The 22,616-nt window shown below is 42.2% G+C and overlaps 1 protein-coding gene across 1 annotated transcript in view; it reads left to right on the top strand.

Moving 5' to 3' along the window:
- Window positions 1-15,859: 15,859 nt before the first annotated feature.
- The window catches only part of cadm1a (cell adhesion molecule 1a), a 375,151-nt gene continuing 368,394 nt past the window's right edge, over window positions 15,860-22,616 (top strand). Inside the window, 1 exon segment of the mRNA XM_044042576.1 lies at window positions 15,860-15,984. Within this exon segment, the coding sequence (XP_043898511.1) occupies window positions 15,912-15,984 (73 nt within the window). The 5' untranslated portion in view covers window positions 15,860-15,911.

The raw sequence follows: 22,616 nt of genomic DNA, 5'->3' as shown, positions 1-22,616 counted from the left end.
ATTTTTCACCTCTCTTTGAAATGTGGTGTTACATGAACTCTGCTTGCTATCATGTCCGCCCTCAGTCAGCTGTCACATGCACTAAGGCCTCTCATCCCTTTTTGTTATTCCACGTAATTAAGCTGTTGGCCTCGGTCCTTCAAAAATGTTGGCAGTGGCACCTGTGTGTAAACCCACAACTGTGCACATTCATTATCAGTCCACAGATGTGCACGAGAGGCGCACATTCAAATTAAGTGGCATGGCAGTGCAAACCGACAGTGCTGTTTGTTTTTAAAACCCAACAGGACTTGTGATCATTTTCGAGTAACCACAGGAATTGGTTTGCTGCTCGACTGGAAAAGTGGAGAAACGCCACCAACGCAACCACAATCACGCGCTGACAACGCTACAACTCTTTTGCTTGTCTTTTGTGACCTTGCCGGGCGCGTGGCTTTCATTTCTCCAGAGTAAATTAGAATTAGAAACCAGGGTTTTTGTTGGTTTTTTTGACAGAAACGTCCTCGACAAGTCATTTTTCATATTTGTCATATTTGTATAGTAACACCCACAAGGTTTGCGCACAGCTAGAGTGAGTTAAATAAAAAGGTACGCTTTCAGTGCGAGTGGAAAATATCACAGCACTACTAGGCATTAAAAGCCATTTTAAACTTTAAATAGGTTTTGAGTTTTGATTTAACTCTTGCAGCAAGAAGACGCAGGTTCACGTGTGCATGGGGTTTGGGTGGTTTCCTCCCACAGTCCAAAGACATGCAGATTAGGGGATTAGGCTAATTGGACGCTCTCAATTGACCGCAGGTGTGAGCGTGAGAGTGCATGGTTTCTTTGTCTCTATGTGGCCCTGAGATGGACTGTTGTGTAGCCCGCCGTTTGCCCCATGTCAGCCTGGGATGGGCACCGGCATACCCCCACGACCCTCATGTTGAGGAGAAAGCAGTAGAAGATGAATGCACGCAACTTTCAGGTCAGTGATTGTGTGCAAATCAAGGGTTAACGTGTTCCAAAAGTTTGTTTGGGAGCAGCGTCACCCCACCGTTTCCACCTCGACCTCAGGACGTACAGCAGTAGTTGACCTCATGGCGCCCTGTCAGGATCGCGGGAAGGTTAAAATCTCTGTCAAAGCAGGCAAAGTGAGGGCATTAATGGGCTCTAAAAACAAACGGCAAGAACTCAAAATCAATTCTAAACTGAACTGGCAGACAATGGAGTGAGTCGACAACAGGGGTGATGTGTTCACGCCTTAGGGGTGTTTGTGAAGAAGCGAGCTGCTGCATTTTGAGCGAGCTGGAGGTGAGAGAGAGAGAGATTAAATATATCCACATATAACATCCAAATGGTGTGTTTTATAGGTGCAAAATGCAAAAACTCTAAGTCGAGGAGGAGAAGGGTTTACTTTAGCGATTAAAAGCGGAGGGTTGCCTTTTTGGTTCTTCAATTTGAATCCAAACAATATTTGGTTAATAATTAACAATAAAAAACTCAATCTGCAGCTAAATTTCCCTGCGCTTTGACTCCTTTTTCTGCTAATCCCATCAGTGTTCCGGTTGATGCGCGTCCTCTGCTGGCATGAATCTTAATCACACAGCAGGTGAGGTCTGCAATGACACATTTAAATGAACAGACACTTGTCAGTTCATTCATTTAATAAGTACTGAATGGATTAAATTAACAGACACGATTAGCAGCCCCCCTTGTCACCTTCGTCTGGCCACATTGTCCATGACCAGTTGGCTCGTCCCTAACCGTGTCATAATTACGACATGGGGAGTGATTTACACGACATCCTGAACTGGAATAGCTAAACTCCGAGTTTACAGGTGTCTACAAACAATACCCTTAGATGATTAGTGTGTATATAATATAGTAATCCAATTAATTAAAACAAAATTTGTTCGTTCAATCATGATTATCGTGCATGCGGGCACTTCTGCGACCCTGGCACACTTGTGCCTCTGACCGCGAAGGCGCCGGCGTCACCTCATGGATTGATCCCGTGAATTACACTGCGTTAAAAGTTTCAAAGGCCTCGTCATTACATTCTCTGCCCCTTCCTCTCCTAAGTGCTGGTGAGTGCAGCAAAAGATATTGATATGCTAATGAACATTTGATGTCATTTGGCAACTTCGCCGCCGTCGCCCTTTTCGAGCAGCCAGCGTGTACTTCTGTGGGAAGAGAAGAGGCAACACTGAGAGCATGCTAAATGGAAATCGCAGGCCTGCTGGCTTTGTGTCGTTCTCTGCGGCGACTCTGAATTTCTACACAACTCATACATTCACCTCTTTGTAACCTCCTTCTCCCCTGGCAAACCTCGTTTAGTATCATTCTGATCACACAGTCGGCTCCAGCGATACGGAGATGGAACAATGGAAGCCGCCGCAAATGCGACGACCAAAAAGCACAGCTGTCAACTGACTGCCTGCCGCGTCTGCGTGTCACATTTTTCCACAGCCATTACACATACTGAAAGCGCGGATGAGTCCACTGTCACTGAAGAAGACGTGGCAATGAGGGATTTAGTTAGACGAACTGGCTGAACATGGCAGCGCGTGTGTGTCTGTTTGATACGTGCCTCGTCTCTTTGCGTTATCGGGCTTCAGGAGCGGCCTATACGTACAGGCTTCACTGCGGTTAAAGGCATAATATGTGACATTTCTGCATCGGAATATAGAAAAATGACAAGACGATTGTTATAAACTAAACGAAAGATATTGCAGATGACAAGTTTGCCCGAGTGCATTTTGCATTACCGTAATTATATGAAAAAAATGCAACGGTTTCTGAAAGCTGAGAAGTTGCATGTCAAAGCCAACGTGTGGTTATTGCGGTAATTTCACCCGCGCTGTTGCAGGAAGCCGGTGAATCGGCGTCTTTGTCGTCAGAGAGGAGAGAGTTGTGCGTCAGTTTCGGACATTGAGACAAAGACATACAAATGTTATTTTAAATATGTTTTATACTGTTCAAATTTCAAATTCGACAGTGTTTTTTCAAATGCTCTGAATGGTACATAACTGCCAGATATTGAAAATTATTCTGGAAAAATGGGCAAAAGCGCTTACTCACAGGTCATTTTCTGGCATTTGTATGGTTAAAATAAAGGAAAAAAAAGTCCAGACATTTGAAGCTTAGGTGTTAAAGTGTTAAATCCATTGAGAGGTGTATTTATATTCAAGCTAAGGGACGTCCTCTCCTTTATCTGTCAATGCTATGACTTCTGGGGCAAATCAGCTATGAAACATAAAAATAAAGGAAGGAAATATCTCCATACTATTATTTAGCCAGCGTGTTACCTTTTTTTTTATTATTATTTAATTGTGTTTATTTGTGTGGCTGCAAGTCACATTTAAGTCCTGCTGCAAGTCACATTTACCCACGGCACTTACGGAATTCTGGGATTTGTTGAGCTGCGAAGGTTCCACTTGTTGAACGTCATGGCAAAAAAGAAGGCTGCATTTCAAGGAGCCTGCGAATTGTGAGAGGCCTTGTTGCCATTTTTAGACGTCGAAATGCAACCAACAAAGGCTGCAGACCCTGAACTGAGGCCCAGCCATCACGTACATTGAGCGTCCTGATCTTTCTGAGCGCTTGACTCTCTCTCGGTCTTAGTTTCCAAGCCTTGCATCACCAGACCAACTTGCGTTGGCAAATCTAAAAAAATTATTTCTCAATGTCCAAGGGTTGTTTCCACAGAAAAGATGTGATGGAGCACACTGACAGAAAAACACTCTTAACCCCCACATGCAGAGGCCTTTTTCACCGTGTTGGGGGGCCCTGGGCAGAAACGGACCTTAGGGACCCCACAGTGAGCCAAAATTTAGCCCTAGTAAGGAAGTTTCCAACCGTGGTGTCCTTGCAGCCTCTTGTACATAGGTGGTCATAAAATCTAAGGGTGATGTTGCTGTAAACTGACATAATCAGCCGTTCTCTGGGGGCCTCCACTCAGCTCAGGGCCCCGGGCAATAGCCTGCTTTGCCGTTTAGCGGATGCCTACCCCTGTCTATAAGGGCTGTGTGTGTTTCAGTGCCTACTAGGAAGACTGCTGGGGTCAGTTTGACATTGTATCTCAATTTTTATGTAATATTAGTGAATTCTGCACTGTCTACAACGACCAGCACATCCATTTGTTTAGAAGAAGCAGATATAAAAAAGCATTTTTTAATTTGAACAGCAAAAACTGGCTGTTTATTCTAAAACATGAGCCACGTAAACCACATGGAGAGCACTCAAAACAAAACGGCAGACTCAGCTGACAAACACGACAAAACAAAGCAATAAATAATTCAATTCACTTCAATTTTATTTGTATAGCACTGAAACAAAACGTGCATTATCTCAAGGCACTTTACTTAGAAAGGCAGAGACCTTACAATAACAGTAGAGGAGAAAAAAACACAACCAGGCTCAGGGATGTGCAGCATCTGCCTCGGCCGGTTGTGGTGAAAGGAGGAGGACAGAGGAGAGGTAAAGACGGAGGCAAGAGAGAGACAGTTGCAGTTCTAAAGAGACGGAGACGGAGAGGAAAAACACAAACGGGGGGGGGCAGAGAAAGAACCAGGTTCATGCCATGTGATTATGTCACATCCATAATACCCTGAGTGTGAGTTCACCACAGGAGTTCCCCCTCAGCAGTCTCGGTCTGCAGAAGCATAACTAAAGGGAAGTGCATGCTTCCCTGAGTCAGCCCTAACTATAAGCTAAACTAACAAAAATACAGATAAAGTAAAAGAAGTTCTTTGAGGTACGATGAGGCATGATCATTTAGTGTTTTTTACATAAGGATAAGACTGTTAGAATTCTATATTATACATGTACACATGTCATTCATATGTAGAACATAATCAAAGAGGTTTTTTTTTGTAAAATCTCATGTTTTTGCCCTTAAAAAGATATCAATACAAGTCACACACACACACATGCGTGCACATCAGATGCCGTTTTGCATGCGTCAATAAAATAACACAAGAAAATAGTTCATCTCATGCAAGGATTTAATGCTCGCCTTTTGAAGATGAGAAAAATCCAATTCCGAGCATTAGCGAACCACGTTGTCCTTGATTGCTCCCACTCTGCAGATAAAAGCTCGCTCTTATTGATAAATCCTTCAGATTTCAGCCAACTTGATTTCTATTTTAAGTTGTCTTATTAATTCTAATCTCTGCCGGCTCGCATTCAAAGCGTTATGGAATGTGACGCGAAAGAAGAGGGGGAAAAAAAAACCCAATTGACGACGCACGACATGAGATGTAAATGGTGTTTACGCTCTGTGTTTTGCACACGACTGCAAAGCACCTAAGGCAGATCAATAAGAAAGCTGAGAGATTTCATTAAGTGAAGAGCCCTGGCGGTGGCTTTCCCGAAGAGCCGCTCTGATCCAACAACCTGTCAGGGCCTTGTAGTCGATTACAGTGGGGATTTCAGAACATTATTATGGGTTCAGGGGTCAAATTGTACACTCCCCGTCGCGCCTGTTGGGACTTGCTTTAATCTGGAAGCAGTTTTGGGCTGATTGCATTCATCCTCATTTGGTTTGCACACCACATGAGACTCAGAGGAGTGTGATGATCACCGAGTGGTGTCAGTGGTGACGGAGCTATTTATCAGATAGTTTAAAAAGGTGTAAATAACTAGTGTTCGGCTCGACTCAACACAGACTGAGAAGTCAAACTTGTTGTTTGAGCATTTTTACAAAGATTTCGTCTTCCCCCTCAAACGTGGAGGTATCGTTTCTCCCACTTGTTATTTGTTTTGCAAATTAAACTGCACCACAAGTTCTGGCAGATGTTTCTCATTTCTCACAAATCATGTGCAATTTACAAAGCTGCGCTGGCGTTTAGTTTTCAAAGCACTTCATGGTGGATCTGCACTAACAACTGCTTTGAAAGCAGCAGCTAAATCAGGCAAGTCCTAAAGCATAAAATGTGAAAGGAATGATAACTTTTTTTGTTGTTGTTTTAGTTTGGCTTGTTTGCTCACACACGATAAAATAACTCAATTAACTCCGTCGACTGCTAAATATAACTAGAAAAGGAGAAATAAATGACAAGAACAAGGACCATTTAGACTCGGAAAGAGTGCAGGATGGTGTACAAGACGGGAATCAATCAAATAATCACAAAAAAAGAATAAAAAAACATCCATGCTGTGTCAAATCATGTTATTCCAGTCCAACATTTTGTTCATCCTTTCTATAATTGCTGTAAGTCTCAATCCTGGTAATGTCTTAAGGTGGACTTGTGATGGCCCTGTTGATCATTTCTGTCCAGAGAGAGCTCTGATCACAAGTGGACTCCTTTCAGTGCCTCTGTTTACACCTGGCCACAAGACATGTTCTTGAATGCATCTTCTTTGGCCACTTGTAATCAGATCTCACCAACCCAATCTATATGCAAATGCAGGAATACCATTTCCGCTTGTTGCCAGTGTTTTGGTGTTTGAGTCCGTGGCTGTTTTCCGACCATCAATTTCAAAAAGAATGTTCCAAGTAAGTTTTCCGTATTTCATCTGGTGGTTTGCTGCTCATACATGAGTGCCGCGGTGGGAGGTTGTCTGGTTTACAGCAGCGGAGACTCCTGGATCGGGCAAAAACAAAACTCGTTTCCGAAAATGCAGCAGTTGATACGGCTACAGATGAAGACCGTGGCGTTCCATTGTGACCACTCAGGCGCTGCGGTCTCAGCTGAAACTGGCGTAGAGGCGGTGAGCGGTGCGACACCGGGCCCCCACGAGATGTCAGGAAACAAAATATCAAAGCGAGTTTTTGTGTCGGCATGAGACGGCGAGAGAGATGAGGTTTTCGAGGGGCCTGAGAGAATCAATAAGCTGCACACAGCCTGACTAAGATTTGACCGATTTGAAAAGAAAGATAATCAATATGTGGGGGCCGCAGATAAATTGATATATCGGCACTAGAGTATTGAAAAAATGCTTCAGCGGGTCAGAAGTCGTCAGCAGAGATTGTGCACTCTCTCTCTTTCTCTCTCAGCGATGTCATTTGCATTCACACAGCTTAAGGGACGGGATCGGGCGCATCTGAATGTGATATAAGCGATTGGATTTAATATATGCCTCATTAATGCATCTCAGTTGTGTTGGCACCTGTACTTCGAGCTGTCCAGTCGTGATTGGATCAGTCAGGATGGATGTTAATCCCAGTTATGAAACTGCGACTTCTCCGCGGCGCCGTCGTCGGTTTGCCGCGTGACAAATCCGGGACACGGATAATGATGTGACATGGCGTCAGGTTTCTTACAGTGCAGCGACGGCTCGCCTGTGGCAAACATCAAAGGCAGAGGTCATGCTCGGGTGTCAGACCTGCGCTATCAAAGAGTAATAACTTCGTTTTAGATTTAGAGTTTTGCGCCCACATTATCTGTGGGTGGATTTCTCTTTTAAGTCCTTCCACTTCAGTCGGCGGCAGGTGTGTCATTCCCCTGTTACGGAGTTTTGAAGGAAGCAACTCACATCTAAACATCAAAAAGACAAAAAAAAGGGAAGAAGTGGGATGTCATTTCATGGCATGATTCACCTGTTCTTTGCCCCTCATGAGGGTTGTCTGATGTAAACGGTTGCCCAAATTTCAATAGAGCATTATGAGCGGTGTCATTTTTGTTTTTTTAAAGGTGAGAAAAATATGCACCTTTAATGGTTTCAGACAAACTTGTAAAAATATAAAGTTTTAATGTCAGATTCATCTGAACTACTGAACATCAAAACTCACTCTATAAGAGACGTCAGTGTCAAAGTTCATTCACGGCTGACTGTATAATAAAAGATGAATGCATGTTTCTGCAGAGGAGCCTGAAACCTGGATTCTCATGAATGACCATCAGGGGGCGACTCCACTGGTTCTAAAAAAGAAGCTTGTCTGTATGTGAGCGTAGGAGGAAAATGACTGTACTTATCACTTGATTCATGATGGCAGTAAACGTTTTCCTGCGGGCTTTGTGGTCTCACTCACTAGTTTCATGTCTTCAACACAACATGACATCTATTTTTGCTAATTATGGTCTTACTTAGTAAGTACAACACATGCGGATGATGAACGCGGGTATGCCTTATAGTGTGATGGACAGCTGATATCGTGTGACGTCACATATAAGAATCTGTTTTTGAGCCTTTAAAACAGAAGTTCAGAGGCCTCACCTGCAACCAGGCTCATCATCTCTTTTCCTGTAAACGGCAGCATCATTTACAAAATCATCATCATGTGTCATTGAAAAAGACCCAAAACTAACTTTTTGGCTAATTAAAATTTACTTTGTAAAAGAAGTAGACTTATAGTCCCATAGACTTCCATTCAAAGGGATTAATCTGGACAGTAAATCCTCTCAGTAAGATCCACCCATTGCTTCTTCCCTAAACTCCACCCACTTATCCAAATATGGTCTCTTCTGGTTTGGAAAAAAAAAATGGTGCTGGCCAAACTGCAAAACTCAAGGCTTAACAACAATGACAGTTTATGACGTCAAAGAGGTTGTCACTTGGACAGAAGTTGCAGGACAGTAAGCAAAAACCATGCATCTGCTAATTCACGCGTGCAAAATGATCACAGCACTTAATCTGCGTCCATAAAATACCTTGAACCTCAGTGTCCTACACTTAGACGCACGGAGACTGCAGCCTATTATTGTTTAATCTCTCGCACACGGGAGTTCTGGTAGTGATGGTTGAAGGCTGCATTATCAACTCAGTCGCCGCTGCACGTGTCGACAAGTTAACAATTAACAAGTCGGAAAAAAACTTAGATGGATAACCACACACACACTCTCTCTCTCACTCTGTTAATTACACCAAAACAACATTTGGAATCAAGTAATTGAAAAGTAGTTATCAGAGGCGCGGTGGTAGATGGTCGCGGCAGCCTCTCGCATCCGTTGAGCTCATTATATGCAGCCAAAGAAAATACATAATTAGCCAAACCGGTGTGAACTTCTCCACCCGTGCCGCTCATAAACATAACGGGGAAGGTGCATTTCATCAGCGATGAGGAGGACTGATAAAGGAAAATACAGCTGAGACAATTGGTACACAGAGTTCAGGGTCAGAATAATTCTCCATTAGAACACAGCCCAAAATTAAGTAGTACTCTTTATGGGTGCCACTAATCTTGGTATAATCATTTTATTCAGCAATTATTCATAATCCTGGCCCATCTGGCGTTGATATTTGTCACGTTGTGTGTTTGAGTAGCAGAAGAGACACTGTGCTACTGACCTACAGTTAGTTTTAATCATATATAACATGATTAAATAGTCGGATGTTGTCCGGTTTCAGCGAAGGCCTTTCAGTTTGCATGTTCTCCCAATGTCATCGTGGTTTTTCTCCATGTACTCCGGCCTCTTCCAACAGTCCAAAGACATGCAGATTGACAGGCAACCGGTTGTGAATGTTTGTTGTCTTTGTAATTTTCCCCCGGAATAGACCTAAAGACTGTCTGTGAGACTGCAATTGTCCACACACACACACAAAAAGAGACACAGCATGGAAAACCATTGGAGCATTCACAGTGACGATTCAAGTGGGGGAGTGTCTGACCTCTTGCATGCTCAAGCCATGGGCACTGTACCTTGCCTGGATGTTCTGGATAATTTAGTGCCCTCGTCTAACGCCGTTCATCATACGTGAACGGCAAAAATTCCAGAGAATGTTTGGAGCCAATTCCTCTCCTATCGATGATGGATGGCTTATAAAGTAGCACCACTTCAGGAACACATTAACACGCACTGTGTCTGGCAGCTTAAACACTCCACTTTTACTTATTCCATTCCACAATTCTCCGCGTGCATTTCTGTACTTCTCACTTGACGTGTGCCCAAAGTTTCTCTGTTGTGTTCCATCACTAAAAAAAAACAAAACACGCAGACAGGAAGACTTGAGGTCAGCAACATTGTTATTAAAATCAATAGAGCAATAAACGTCACCCTGCCTGTCCCTAACCGTTAGGAAAGGGGAGGCAATAAAATATTCAATAAACACAACTTTTAATACAGTCATTCTTGCATTCAACTGGTGAGAATCCCCATCGGCTTTAACACCTTTGCATGAATAAATAAATAAATGAATGAAATGAGAAAGAGGCACAAAATGATCTGTGATTTTTGTGATCGCAGTGAAATCAAATAGCTCATTCGCATTCAATAAACGGTGCCGTCATTTGCCTAATACGTTGTATGCATGTCTGCTGTGAGTTAAGGCAACCTATAGTGATGTTCAAAGGGAAGCATTTTCCTTTTTTCTTTTTCTTTTTTCTTTTCTTTCGATGACGCAAGAGGGAACAGTAATCTCAGTACATGCTGCGCGCAGATATTTGAAGCGCCGCGAACTGCACGTTAAAAACACACGTGTCACCTTGAATGAAACAAAGTCAAATGATGCAATTAACCCGGCTCTCTCTCACACACACACACACACAAAACTGAGTTCTGATCATATCTATAGGAGTTCACTTCAGGTACATTAAACCTTGAGTAAAATTATGCATCCCCCCCCCAAAAAAAGACTCACACACTACTGAAGGTAATGCATGTTTTTTTATTCATATCAGTAAGCACACCAACCTCCCATGTAATGATGAGGGAGGAGAGTGGTGGTGCTTTGAAGACCATGAACTTCACACTACCCCTGGCTCTTTTAAGGGGGGGGGAGGTGACTATTGCCTGGCTTGTCAGCCTCCGATCCTGCCAAGCTCTCGACACACCAAAGGTATGGACGGTTCACAAACAGAATTTTTAAATCTGGCCCACATCAAAGGCCTGAATAGGAAATCACAATCAACTGGAGAGAATGTCAATGAACTGGATAATCCACGGCGATCGGAGAAGACAACACAAGACGGTGCAGTGGGGGGGGGAAACAATTGCACTTTTCAGCATGAAACTCATTTTTAAAAGTTGTGGCCACCTCAACGTCTCTATTTCACAGCAGAACTATGCAGGATTGTTTTACCCTAATTCAACAGCTCATTGTGATGTTTAAACGGGGGCTGTCTTCACTCCCCATGCCGTCTATACTTCCCAGATCGCATGCAGGGCCGCCGACTCTGGGTCCTCAGGAGGTCTGGCAAATGCTCGGGTCTCACGGGAAACTTGAAATTGCTTTATGGCGCTACACAAGCACCCTAACCAGGTATTGGCTAAAAGATGAAGGCAGCTATAGCAGTGTTTTAGATGTTCATCATGGAAGAGGCGGCCAAAAATAAGCAAGAATTAAAAAAAGCACAGAAGGATGAAAAAAAACGGTAGACGATGGATGGATGTTTATGGTAGTATTGTAAAAGTATGTCCTCCAAAACTGTAGAAGGAGCTCCGTAGAGAAAGAGCAAACACTTTAACAGATAGGATAAGATAAGATATATATACACTGTGTAAGTACACAGCATGGGAACTATGGATTGTAAATGTATTTATGTTGAGCTGAGACGTCTTGAGAGGACGATAATTCAGTTCCCCGTGAAAACAGTCCAGTAAAAATAGAACTTTGCATCCAGAACAGAAGTGCGGCATCACAGCCAGCTTCTCATACGGAGCAGGCTCAGTGGAGCAGACTTTGTTGATCACAATGGTAGTAAAGTACCCCATTTGCCTTAAGTACGACAATCCACAATGCTGACAGCTGCACATGGGTGTCATGTGCACCTTTGTGTGCAGCTGGTTCCTTCAGTGTGAGAGCGCCGTCGTGGCTCGCGAGCATCTTTTTATCCAGCAGACGTCAGCTCCTACATGCGCGTAAAAACCTGGACTTGAATTGAATTGCCTCTTCAGAACAACAAACCTCCGGGTATCACATTACTGCCTGAGTCCAATTTTTATCATTATCACTGGAGTCAACTTTTGTAAAAAAAAAAAAAAATAACTGTGCGAGAAAATGGCAGACAGATAGCTCTGAGTGAGAACTCGGCGTTTACACCTCCTCTGTTTAATATTTAACTATCTGGAAATGACTTTCAACGATCACATTTCTCTCTGGCGATCCTGGCGTCTGCAGCTTAAGTGGAGCCTTGGTATTATGTGTGTTTTATCCAGCGAGGCTCTCTGCTTTGCTAATTAAGAGTAAACTACATAAACTGCTGTGCTTTCTGCTGTTTATAGATACGACTTAAATGATTCAACTATTCATCTCCCCCTCCTCACCTCCGCTCGGCTTCCTTGCCTCCTTTTCTTTTATTACTGGAGCCACAGGGGAGAAGCTATGAGGCCTCATCAAGTAGTTGCCCCCCAACCTGAGTCTCCCGCCTCGGGTTACTCTTCTCCAACACCTTCAAGCTCATGCCTGTCATCAATCTCCATTCAGGCCCCTCTTCATACTCTTGTGCTTGACCCCCATTTCTTCTTAATCCTGGACCCCTCACGCCCTACTTTTCTCATTCACCACCCACCAACTGTGATTGCTTTATACAAGGGGATCTTGTTATTATTTGAAGTAATCCCATTTATAGTGTGTGTAAAAGCTACTCTTACTCTTTTGAGGACGCGCCAGCTCTAATTCACTGTGACGTCGTTCGTCTTCATTAAAAGAGTTCACCGCAAATGAGTGGTGGAGTGTTTGTTTTTCATGTCAAATTTAACATCATTTGTGTCCGTTTCAGTGCTTACAGTGTGGGGTTAGGCTTGTTTAAGAGACAAAAAAGGGATTCTGAAACCAGATTACAGTAATCCAGCCTTTGTTTTGATCAAACCTTAATTGGTGATTTGAGTTTTTAGTAGATTTGGTAGTTTGTGATTGTGGTGGAAGGAAATGTCCAAAAACACATCTATCTGTATCATGTTGTAGCATTAACCCTTTTTTATTTTTGCTTATTTTAACCATAAACCCAGGACCCGAGAATGTCCTATAACTACGTGATTTTGCCCATTTTTTCCCCACAATCCAATATCTGGCAGTTTGTTACAATTAAAAATGAAGAAAAAAAAAAGGTTTACTTGGAAAAACACTGCAGTTGTACATGAACAATAGAGTTTGCATGTTGAATGAAATTTGAACAGTAGAACGCATATTTGTTTGAGTTTTTGTCTCAATGTCCAGAAACAGGCCAAAAAAAGGAAACTATGTACAGGTGTTCTTCCCACTCTCTCCTCCCTGGTGCGAGTGAAATTACTATAATAACCACATGTCGGCTTTGACGTGCAGTTTTAGCTCACTGTTAAAAACAATGGCGAGGAATACGCACTGTACTTATTTGAAGAGGAAGAAGCAAACATTCACATAAATAAGTGTTGTGGCCATCTGTAGTTTGGCCACCAGGTGGGGTTGAGGTAAAATATTGACTTGACATCCGTTTTTTTTGCACTTTTTTTCTTCCAGTCACCACCGTAATGAAGTAGATAAGGTAGACGACTACTTGTTAATCATTTTATATTAGCAGAGTGTGCTGCCCATTAAATCATTTCAAATTAAATGACGCAGTTAATTCAAACTTTCTCACTGTATATTAATTACAGTGACACTGTTATCAGAGATGAACCAGTCCCTCGTTGCGGCGGAAAGGCCGGAGTTTGGTCTGGGTCTTAGACACACTCAGGTGCATAATTAATGTCAACACAGACAGGGACATATTGCCTTGTAGCAGCGTCACATGATAAAGGCTGACAGTGTTACGACGCTCACTCCCCACGGTTTCACTCACAACTGAGGCAAAGCACAGCCTGATAATTTGATGCAAATGCACCAATCTCTTCTGCAATGAACAGAGTTTATACTCTGCTGCTCAGGTGCATTAAATTGTCAGAAGAAGGTCTGACTGTTTAAGAGAAATTGTCAGTGGAGGTGTTTGTCATGTTTTATTTGAAGATGTGTTTTGTTTAATGGAGCTTTGTGACATAGCTTATGAAATGAAGTGCCGTTTATGGAGCTTTTCCATTATACAGTTGTAGCACTACTCGGCTCGGCTCGGCTCGACTCGACTCAGCTTCTCTATTAGCGATAGTAAAAATGATCTGCTAAAAATTATCATCTGCTAAGGTCCACATAGCCACCAGGGGAACCAGAGAGCAAACAACTAAACTGTATGGGTAAGTAATGTAAGTAATATTATGATAACATGCACATCCATTAACATCCTCACCGAAACGGTATGTGGTGCTTTTTTTGGTACCTGCTCTGGTGAGGTTCCAAGCGAGCTAAGCCGATACTAAAATAAAATGTGACGTCAACAGATTGCTGGGCAGTGTTTGGTCAGAGAGTGTCGTCACTGGAAGAGGCATGAACGCGGCGTCCATAGAAAGCCTTAAAAATCCAAATACATGCTTTAATCCAACATTTTGCAAGGAAATGACAAAAATTTCAATATTTAACAGATGAGTCTGGTGTATTTAGCGACAGCACTGCTGAAAGCCGGCGTTCATGGGCCAAAGTACAACCTGTTTTTTAATTCAGGTTGTGCAGGAAGTACCGAACTAATCTTTTTTCATGAACCGATTGTAATGATTCAGTACACTGAAAAGAACCGCTTTGCTTGTCACTGGCGTGTGTGTTTGTGTCACGTATAAAACAACGTCACAGCAGTTCGGCCGACTATGACGAACGCGTTGAGGAAGTGCAGTACCGAGTAGAGCTGAATCTCGTAGTGCTAGAACTGAATCATGGAAACGATCCATTAGAGAGCTGGTAAAATTGATTACGTGATCCTGACCTTCAAAAGCAAATCAGAATCATAATTATCCAAATTTGGTAAATACCATTATTCCAATTTTAGTCATGTATCCCATTACAGCTGACCCTGGAGAGAGAAAGAGAGAGGCTCACTACATTTCTTTAAAGTGGTTGTATGTGGGACTGTTTACCATCAGCTACTTAAATATGTTAAATATGGTATGCAGCAACACATCAACCCAAAGCAGTGCTGAGCATGACTCCCAGTGGATGATAGATTCCCATCTCGCCAGCCCAGTTAATTATATGAGTCTTTTTCTTTTATATCCCTTTTAGGGAACAAGTAAAGGTTTAAAATAAATCACATACCTTAATTTCAAATTCAGATTAGTCCTGTCAGCATTGCTGGCCCCAAGTATATGAATGGACAAAGTCTTAAAATTGAGTTTGAACCTGAAGCCCAGGGAAGTAGGATGAAAAAGTAGTCAGCCACTAGGGGGCTACTGCACTGGTTTGAAAAATAGTACATTTTAATTGAGAGAGAAAACAAGCCTCCTTCTTTTACTTCTCATTTGACTTCAATATTTTTCAGGTTACAGGTTATATATCTTGAAGTTTTGCAACGCGAGTTCATTCTCAGTCAGAGGATGCATTTTGCAGGCAGTCAATGGCCAAACACTGGAACTAATAAGCATCTGCTAAGGTCCACATAGCCACTAGGGGAACCAGAGAGCAAACAACTAAACTGTATGGGTAAGTAATCTAAGTAATATTATGATATATGATAACATGCACATCCATTAACATCCTAATTCTGAGAACAAAAAAAGTGCTACTTATGTGAATATTTGTAAGAATTGGCCCAGTATTTTAATAGTAATAAGACAATGCCATTGGAAAAACAAGTGGAAAGATAATCAGATTAAGTTATACTTTCACTAAGACAATTTAATATTACTTGATTATTTTATTTTGAATTAGCAAAACAAAAAAAGTCACCTCATTTTAAAACCAATGTTCAGATCCCAATCTCATCAGGGGCACCGAAACGGCTGGGGCCGCCCCTGCACACAAACAGTCATTTAAAAAAAACAAAAAAAACAACAGATTTTCTAGTTTTATTTTTTTTTCTCAATAATTTTACATTGTTGGCACACACATTGGCACCATCTCGATTCGTATACGTTTACATAAAGAAAATAAATAAATATATGAAATGAAGACTATGGTAAATGGTCCCCTCCCTCTCTTGCATGTCATTAAACGGAGTCCCGTTGTAGCTGTAGGTGAAGCTGCCTCTCTCTACCATACTGAAGCAGGTGTCCAACATGGCGAACGCAGGCTGCGGCTCTCTGGCGACTATTCTCTTTTTATTCTTCTTTCAAGCGGCTCTTCATAAAGGTAGGACTTTTCCACCACCTTTAGCGGAATAAACACTTTCCTCGCAGATTCCCCACGTCCGCACACGGAGGAGTGTGTTGTGTGTTTTTCAACAGCGGCAGCAGCGTGTTGGAGGAATTTCTTTTGACCGTACGTAGCGGAACATTTAGATGTAGGATGTTGCTGAGGCAAGAAAACCTAACTGTGCGTAAAGTTGAAGTGCGGAATAATAGAGTAAGGTTTTTTTTTTTAATGTGAGGTTTGTGTGCGCAATCGTTGCATACACGCTGCTAAAAACATACATGAGTTTGGTTCCGCTCACTTGTGTTAAATCGCTTTGCCGCTGCACAACTCTGAGTTAAATATTGCCAGTTTCTAGTGTGCGAGGACGCACAGTGTTCGGTCCTTTTTCTTCCACACAAAGACGTGTTGGTCGCGGTTTTCCTTTCGCTCTTTCCGCTTGCTTGGTCACTTTTATAGCGTGTGTCCGAAGCACTGCTGTAAATCACGGGAAAACAGCGATGCGTTAAAGTGCAGCAGAGAGCGCCACACCAAAGTCCATTCAGAATTCTCTCAATTTTGAGTAGACGTTGCGTAGTGAGATTATTCCGTGGTAGTGGAGCACAACTCAACAGTTGTCAATAACGCTGTGCTTTTGCTCATATTCGGTTCAAATATGGCCAAGAAAAAAACGACATATTGCAGGTTTATAACGTGTTTCTTTACAATTAGTCCACTACGTGTCAAGGTGCTGGGTTTCATTGAAAGGCTGTTCCATAACACGCGCGGACGCGTAATGAAGTAGAAAATTCCACCATACAAGTGCTACCCTGCGTTTTGGATGGATGCCGAATTAAAAAGCATCACACAGTAGTGAGAAGCACGTCTTCAGTTGCCCCTTTACTACACATGCAGTAGTGCTGGTAACCATGGGAAGAATAAATTGCACGGATTTTCATTGGAGATCCGGGCTGTGCTATCACGGTAACGTGACTGGATTCGCTGCATCATACAACATGAAAGAGTGGTCCATTACGGGTGTAGTCAGATAGATGCTTTAAAGAGGCAATATTGGTTAGGGAGGAAGCTGGTGGTGTTAGAAACTGCAACCTCCCCAACGCTGTTGTGGCTTTGAAAAGGATGAGGGATGCTGAGAGTGAGTTGGCGGGCTGCGGAACAAGCACACACGTTTTAGATACCACACAGGGACACGAAGGCACGAGAGAGTGATCTCTGATTGAGTACTTTGATGCTTTGTGATCAGTCATGAAACGCTGAGAAATGCTCATTCCTGTATGTTTTTATTCTCTGCGATGATGAAGATGTAGGGAATGGAGGGGGAAAGCAGTCTCTCCACACCACACACACACACACACACACACACATGCTCCAAGAAAGTAGAAAGCAGCTTATACACAGCTGCATAACTGGTGAAAGTATAGATCTGTGGTGCGTTTCATCACGACTTGTCCCCCTCTTGTCATGAATTATGCCGAACTCGAGTTATTCTGCAGTAAAGTCTGCTTCGTGCAAATATAAATCCCCTTTTTTGCTGAGTTAGAGCCTCTAATTGTAAGGAGTGACAGGGAGGCAGATGTCCATGTTTGTCACATTGTGGATTATCCACCAGGCTTAATCCATGACAGCATTTTCTCCATTAAAAATATGCGCGCACAGTGATATAATGATTGGCACAAGCCAGTTTCACGGTCCCCGTAAAGCTCGGCTCACGAAACAAGGCTCTGTGCTGTGGACAGTGGGCAGTGCCGCTCTCTGTACCTCCATGGAAATGGCCCCACTGATTTCAAACACAGCTCAGGGCGTCTGCACAGAAGCGTCATCAATTATTTACCCATATATTAGGCTCACATCTTAGTATATAGGCTTTGTTTATTTGCCAATTCGTGTAAAATGGAAGTTGTGTTTTTCTGTCAGGGGAAAGCAACTTGCAGACTCGGTTGTGGATAAAGGCAACATTGATTAATTTCCTCTCGACAATAAGTTGCACTGACTCACCTCAAACTGTCATCACATCACACACACACACATGCACCAAATGAAATGGATTCACGGGAAAAGCATTCACAGTTGGCTACGTCTGACTGGCTGCTGTCGCTTCAGAGAGCTGCAGGGTGGATAGTGTACCTCCAGAGATAACGTTCACCATGCGGAAATCAATAAGTGATGTTTCCCCAGTCACAAAAGAATTTTGGAGGCAACTCGACAGACTCAGAGTGGGTCTAAACATTTATAATGTCGTGTTATTTTACCCACATCTTGTACTTTTGAGTACAGAGACATTTTCCCATTATTAGGCGTCAACATTAAGGTACAAATATGCATTAAAACGTATGCAGTTCTGTATCCGCACAGTGGTAGTACAAACTCAGCCATGCATTTGTTTGGCTCCTGCAAATAATGAAGTTTGAATTGGTTGTGACAGAGATACTTTGCGATTATATGCTCTGCCAAGTTTCACTATCTGTAATGAATTCCAGATAATAGGTTTATGCATTTGAATTAATTTTGTTTAGTTCTTTCTCAGAAAAGATGAGCGGGTGGTGGTGAGAGAGTACTGAGTGTGATTGTGATGATAATTACGCCATGCAGGCTTTTCTTGTACCCTGTTGTAACGTATGTGGGTGGTGTATTATTCTAATGTATGTCTTGTTTCATACAATTTCTTTCTGCATGGAAATGTGTAGCGAGTCCCGATCGCAATGCAGATGAGACGCTCGGAGCACAGTGGCATGGCCCCTTTACAGCTGTTTTTGAAAGAGTGCGAACGCAGCAGCCTCTGACCACGAGCCTGCTGAGACTTGAAAAGTTGGGTTAGGTAATCTATCAGGTACAGCGAGAAGCGTCTCTGCTTTCATTTTTGTGATGTTGGGTAACCGAGCCATAGTGCAGGTGAGAGCAGGCACTGTTTGTGTGTGAGAATGCAGGGAGAAAATGTGTCTTTGCATGACTTCAATTTGACCTACTAACAGAGGGAGGTATGTTATGTATGTGTGTATATACTGTAGATTACAGTTTTTCTGTCCCCTCAGTTGACATGGTTCCCGTGTGATCTTGGGTAATTGTGGGCATTCATTCAACAACTGTAGTTTTCTTCTTCAGCATGAAGATACAAAGTGGTTGTGGTCTGATTTGTGTTTTACGACCTGTGGATTTGGTTGCTTGGTGTCTTTGTTTAGGTTAAATAGCTTTTCATGGACTTGTAATCACAGCCTTTTCCTGTTCGAGTGTTGGGTTCTCTGCTGGACGTGGGGTTCTGAACTATTCCAATTAAATCCTGGTCAAGGGTTGCACGTTTTCTGCCCATAAATGCGTTTAAAAAAACCACTGTTTTTGACAAATTTTCACTTGGTTGAAGAAAAAAAAAGAATCAATCTTTTGGCTATCAAACAAAGCAATAGTTATCATTAGAGCTGCAACTAACGGTTATTTTCATAATAGACAAATCTGTCGAGAAAATACTCGACAGATTCGACATAATCGAGTAATCGCAGAAAGCAGGAAAATATTCACATTTAAGAAGCTGAAACAAACAAAAATCTGGTTTCAATCATGAAAAAACCCTCAAACCAAATCGATTATCAAAATAGTTGGATATGGACGACACAAAATCATCTGTGCCTGTTGATTTTCCAGTTGCTAGAAGTTGCTTGACTACAGAGTTTGTTTGTTCAGAAATGTTTATATTGCTCTTTAAGTTAGACGCAATGCATCGTGGAATCGAACCGAATCACAGCCAAATTTGACCTTTTTGTCCACACCAACACACTTTATGTTTCATTTCAGTGGATAAAGACACGGCATGCCTGTCTATTGCAACGTTTTTTTTCCCTTTTTTAAATTAAACAGTCATGCTTTCTTCAGACAGTGGACAGGAGTAAGTAGATCCCATTGGAACTTATTACTTTTGTAGCGGTGCAACATGTGTTCATTTAATCCGGCATTGTTGTCACACCATTGTTAACTGGCGTGCTACCGGAGGATTATTTATTTTTGTCAGTATCACGTACAAGGCTTAAATTAATACATTGCTGAGCACATCTATTTTCTGTACATCAGGCAGTCGCTGGCCCGGGTTCAGTTGATTATTGTGTTTACTGCAACGCCACTGATTATTGCGTAAAGCTGATTATTGCTGAAGGCAGACGGCCGCACGAACTGACATTTTTACAGCCACAAGGTGATAATCGGATGACGGATTATCCTAAACACAGCCAATATCAGAGATGTCACTTGAGAAAAGGCATTTTGATGGAAAATCTATAGCTGTGTACTTGAATTATTTCTAGGTCTTCGAGTTTGCAGGCTCCAGTTTCTTTTTATTTACCCTTTAAATATGCAGTCGCTCTTTGACGTGATTGTTTACATCCACCACGTCCACTTGATGGCTCATTTCGGATTTGGTCTCCTGGTGACATGCTTCTCCATTGGCACGTTAATGCCTGTTGTGCCCTTCACAACATATTCATTGCTTCTTGTGGATAATGTACTAGAGAAAGGAGAGATGCAAAAATCGATCTTTTAAAGCAGACAACGTGTTTTCAACCAGGTGGAGCAAACTCTGAATCTGACCGAATTTGACCAAAATGTATTGAAAAATCCGTCTCGAAGATTAGAACTAATTCCCGCAGTGTCGCGATGATGTTGTTTCTTAATAAAAATAAAAAGAGTTCAATAATGTCTAACCCCTTGCATATTTGATAAATATTCATCTTTTCTCTGTGAATCCCTGCAGCTAAAATGATTGTAGTCAAGGCTGATAAATAAATAAAAATAAGAGCGAGCCAAAGTGAAATTTCCACATTGCTTGTTTTATTGGACCAACAGTCCAAACCCAAATGTATCCAGTTAACCTTGAAGTAAAACGGCGTAAAAACTCCGGTTCACAGATTCAGACCTGGTCTGGTACTTCATTAAGTCGACATGCCAGGAGTTCTTATTAATAGTCTACTAAATTAGTCATTCATGTTCCTCTTGGTAATAAAATATGAAATGAAACAATTATACGTTGAGTGTATTTGTCCATTACTTTACTTTAATTGTAAGTGCTATAGCTGCAGTGATAATGTCTGTTCGGGGAGGGCTGTAGCGCTAGACTTCACTGCATGGGTAGCAGACCTTTGTCGATACAGTATATATAGCAACCTTGAACATTGTTATGGATTTTTGCCAATGATTTTTTTTTTATGAACTTGTAATCCTTTTTTTTTTTTTACCAGCCACTGTTTTCACTGCACAAACATGGACGATACATCCACAAAGAGTTAGTGTAAGTTAGACTTTATTGTCCGTTTGTAGTAAATACTGCAAATCAGAACACTGGTTGTCAAGTTGGGACCGAGATGGGAACCAAATCGATGGTTGGCAGCATCGCCAAAGATCTTTAGGGGCTTGAATGGCTACAGTATTGTGGATGTTATGCATGACTGTAGAAAAAAATTAACTTTTAAATTGAGATGAAGTGGTGTGGACATCACTTCTGGTGATGGAGCTGGTACCAGGTTCACAGAGGCCAGGAACGAACGGTTATTTTGTCTATGAATTAAGTACTTGTTTGGGTCAGAAAATGTCAGAAAATGTTGATCAGTATTTCCCAAACCTCAAAAAGATGATCTCAAAAGTCTTTTTATGTCCACAAACCAAGGTTATTCCGTTTTTACTGATTTCTTTCTTATATGGAGCAAAGAAACCAGAAAATATTCATGTTTAAGAAGCTGAAAACATGGAGAGCTTGTTTTAATTATTAGAAAAAACACTCAAATTCATTAATCAGTGATCAAAGTAGTTGACGGTTAATTTAGTAATCGATTATTAATCGTTGGAGCCTTAATGTATTGGTGTGAATTTAGTTTATGGAACAGATCTGATTTCACTCTTTTTCCGATCCAATGATTTCAATCACATTAATGATATAGAGTATCATGCTGGTCGATCCCTAGTATAATATGGCTGTTAAAAAGTTGCATTTTTTGCCACTGTGACTGAATTTATCTTTCCATTTAAGTTTTAGTTTCCTCAACGACTGAAAAGCTGCGTCTCAGACAAAATGACTCGCACAACAACAAGAACAACATAATTAATTGCGATGGTGCAATTTACCAAACGTCACTGTCGTGACCTGTGAAGAATCTGTGCGCGGCGCACACAAACAATTGGCTGTGTCAGACTCGCTCGAGCCGCCCGTGCAGCGTGGCTTGGAGTCAAACTGGTAGCAGCTCTGTTGATGGAAAACAGGTGTGGAAATGAAAGACTTGTTCTCCATCTGTACCCCCCAGCAGCTTCACCCGGCTGTAATGGAGAACAATGGTTATATTCCTGAAGGGAGTGGACCCCAAGTGACCCCCCCCTGCTTCTCCGCCTCCTGCTCCTCCCCCTCCCCCTCCCCTCTCCCGCCCTGGTCTACAGTGAGTGTGCTGGCAAGTCGACAGATGACTGGGCTGGGTCGCATCTGGCCTCTGTGCACTTAGTGTACTTAGCGTAATCAAAGAGGGGAAAAAAAAAAAAAGGTTTATGGCCTACTTGTTAGTGATCCGCCGACTGATGGGATGTCAAGTCGGCCCGCTCGGATTCCAAATCTCTCGAGATTTTGGGGAGTGGGAGGGCTGCCAAGGCGCCGGTGGCAATCTGCTCTCCAG

The sequence above is a fragment of the Solea senegalensis genome, linkage group LG13, assembly GCF_019176455.1.
Source record: "Solea senegalensis isolate Sse05_10M linkage group LG13, IFAPA_SoseM_1, whole genome shotgun sequence".
Taxonomy (NCBI): Eukaryota; Metazoa; Chordata; class Actinopteri; order Pleuronectiformes; family Soleidae; genus Solea; species Solea senegalensis.
Note: the sequence above shows the minus strand (reverse complement) of the source record. Positions and strands in the feature narration are given on the sequence as shown.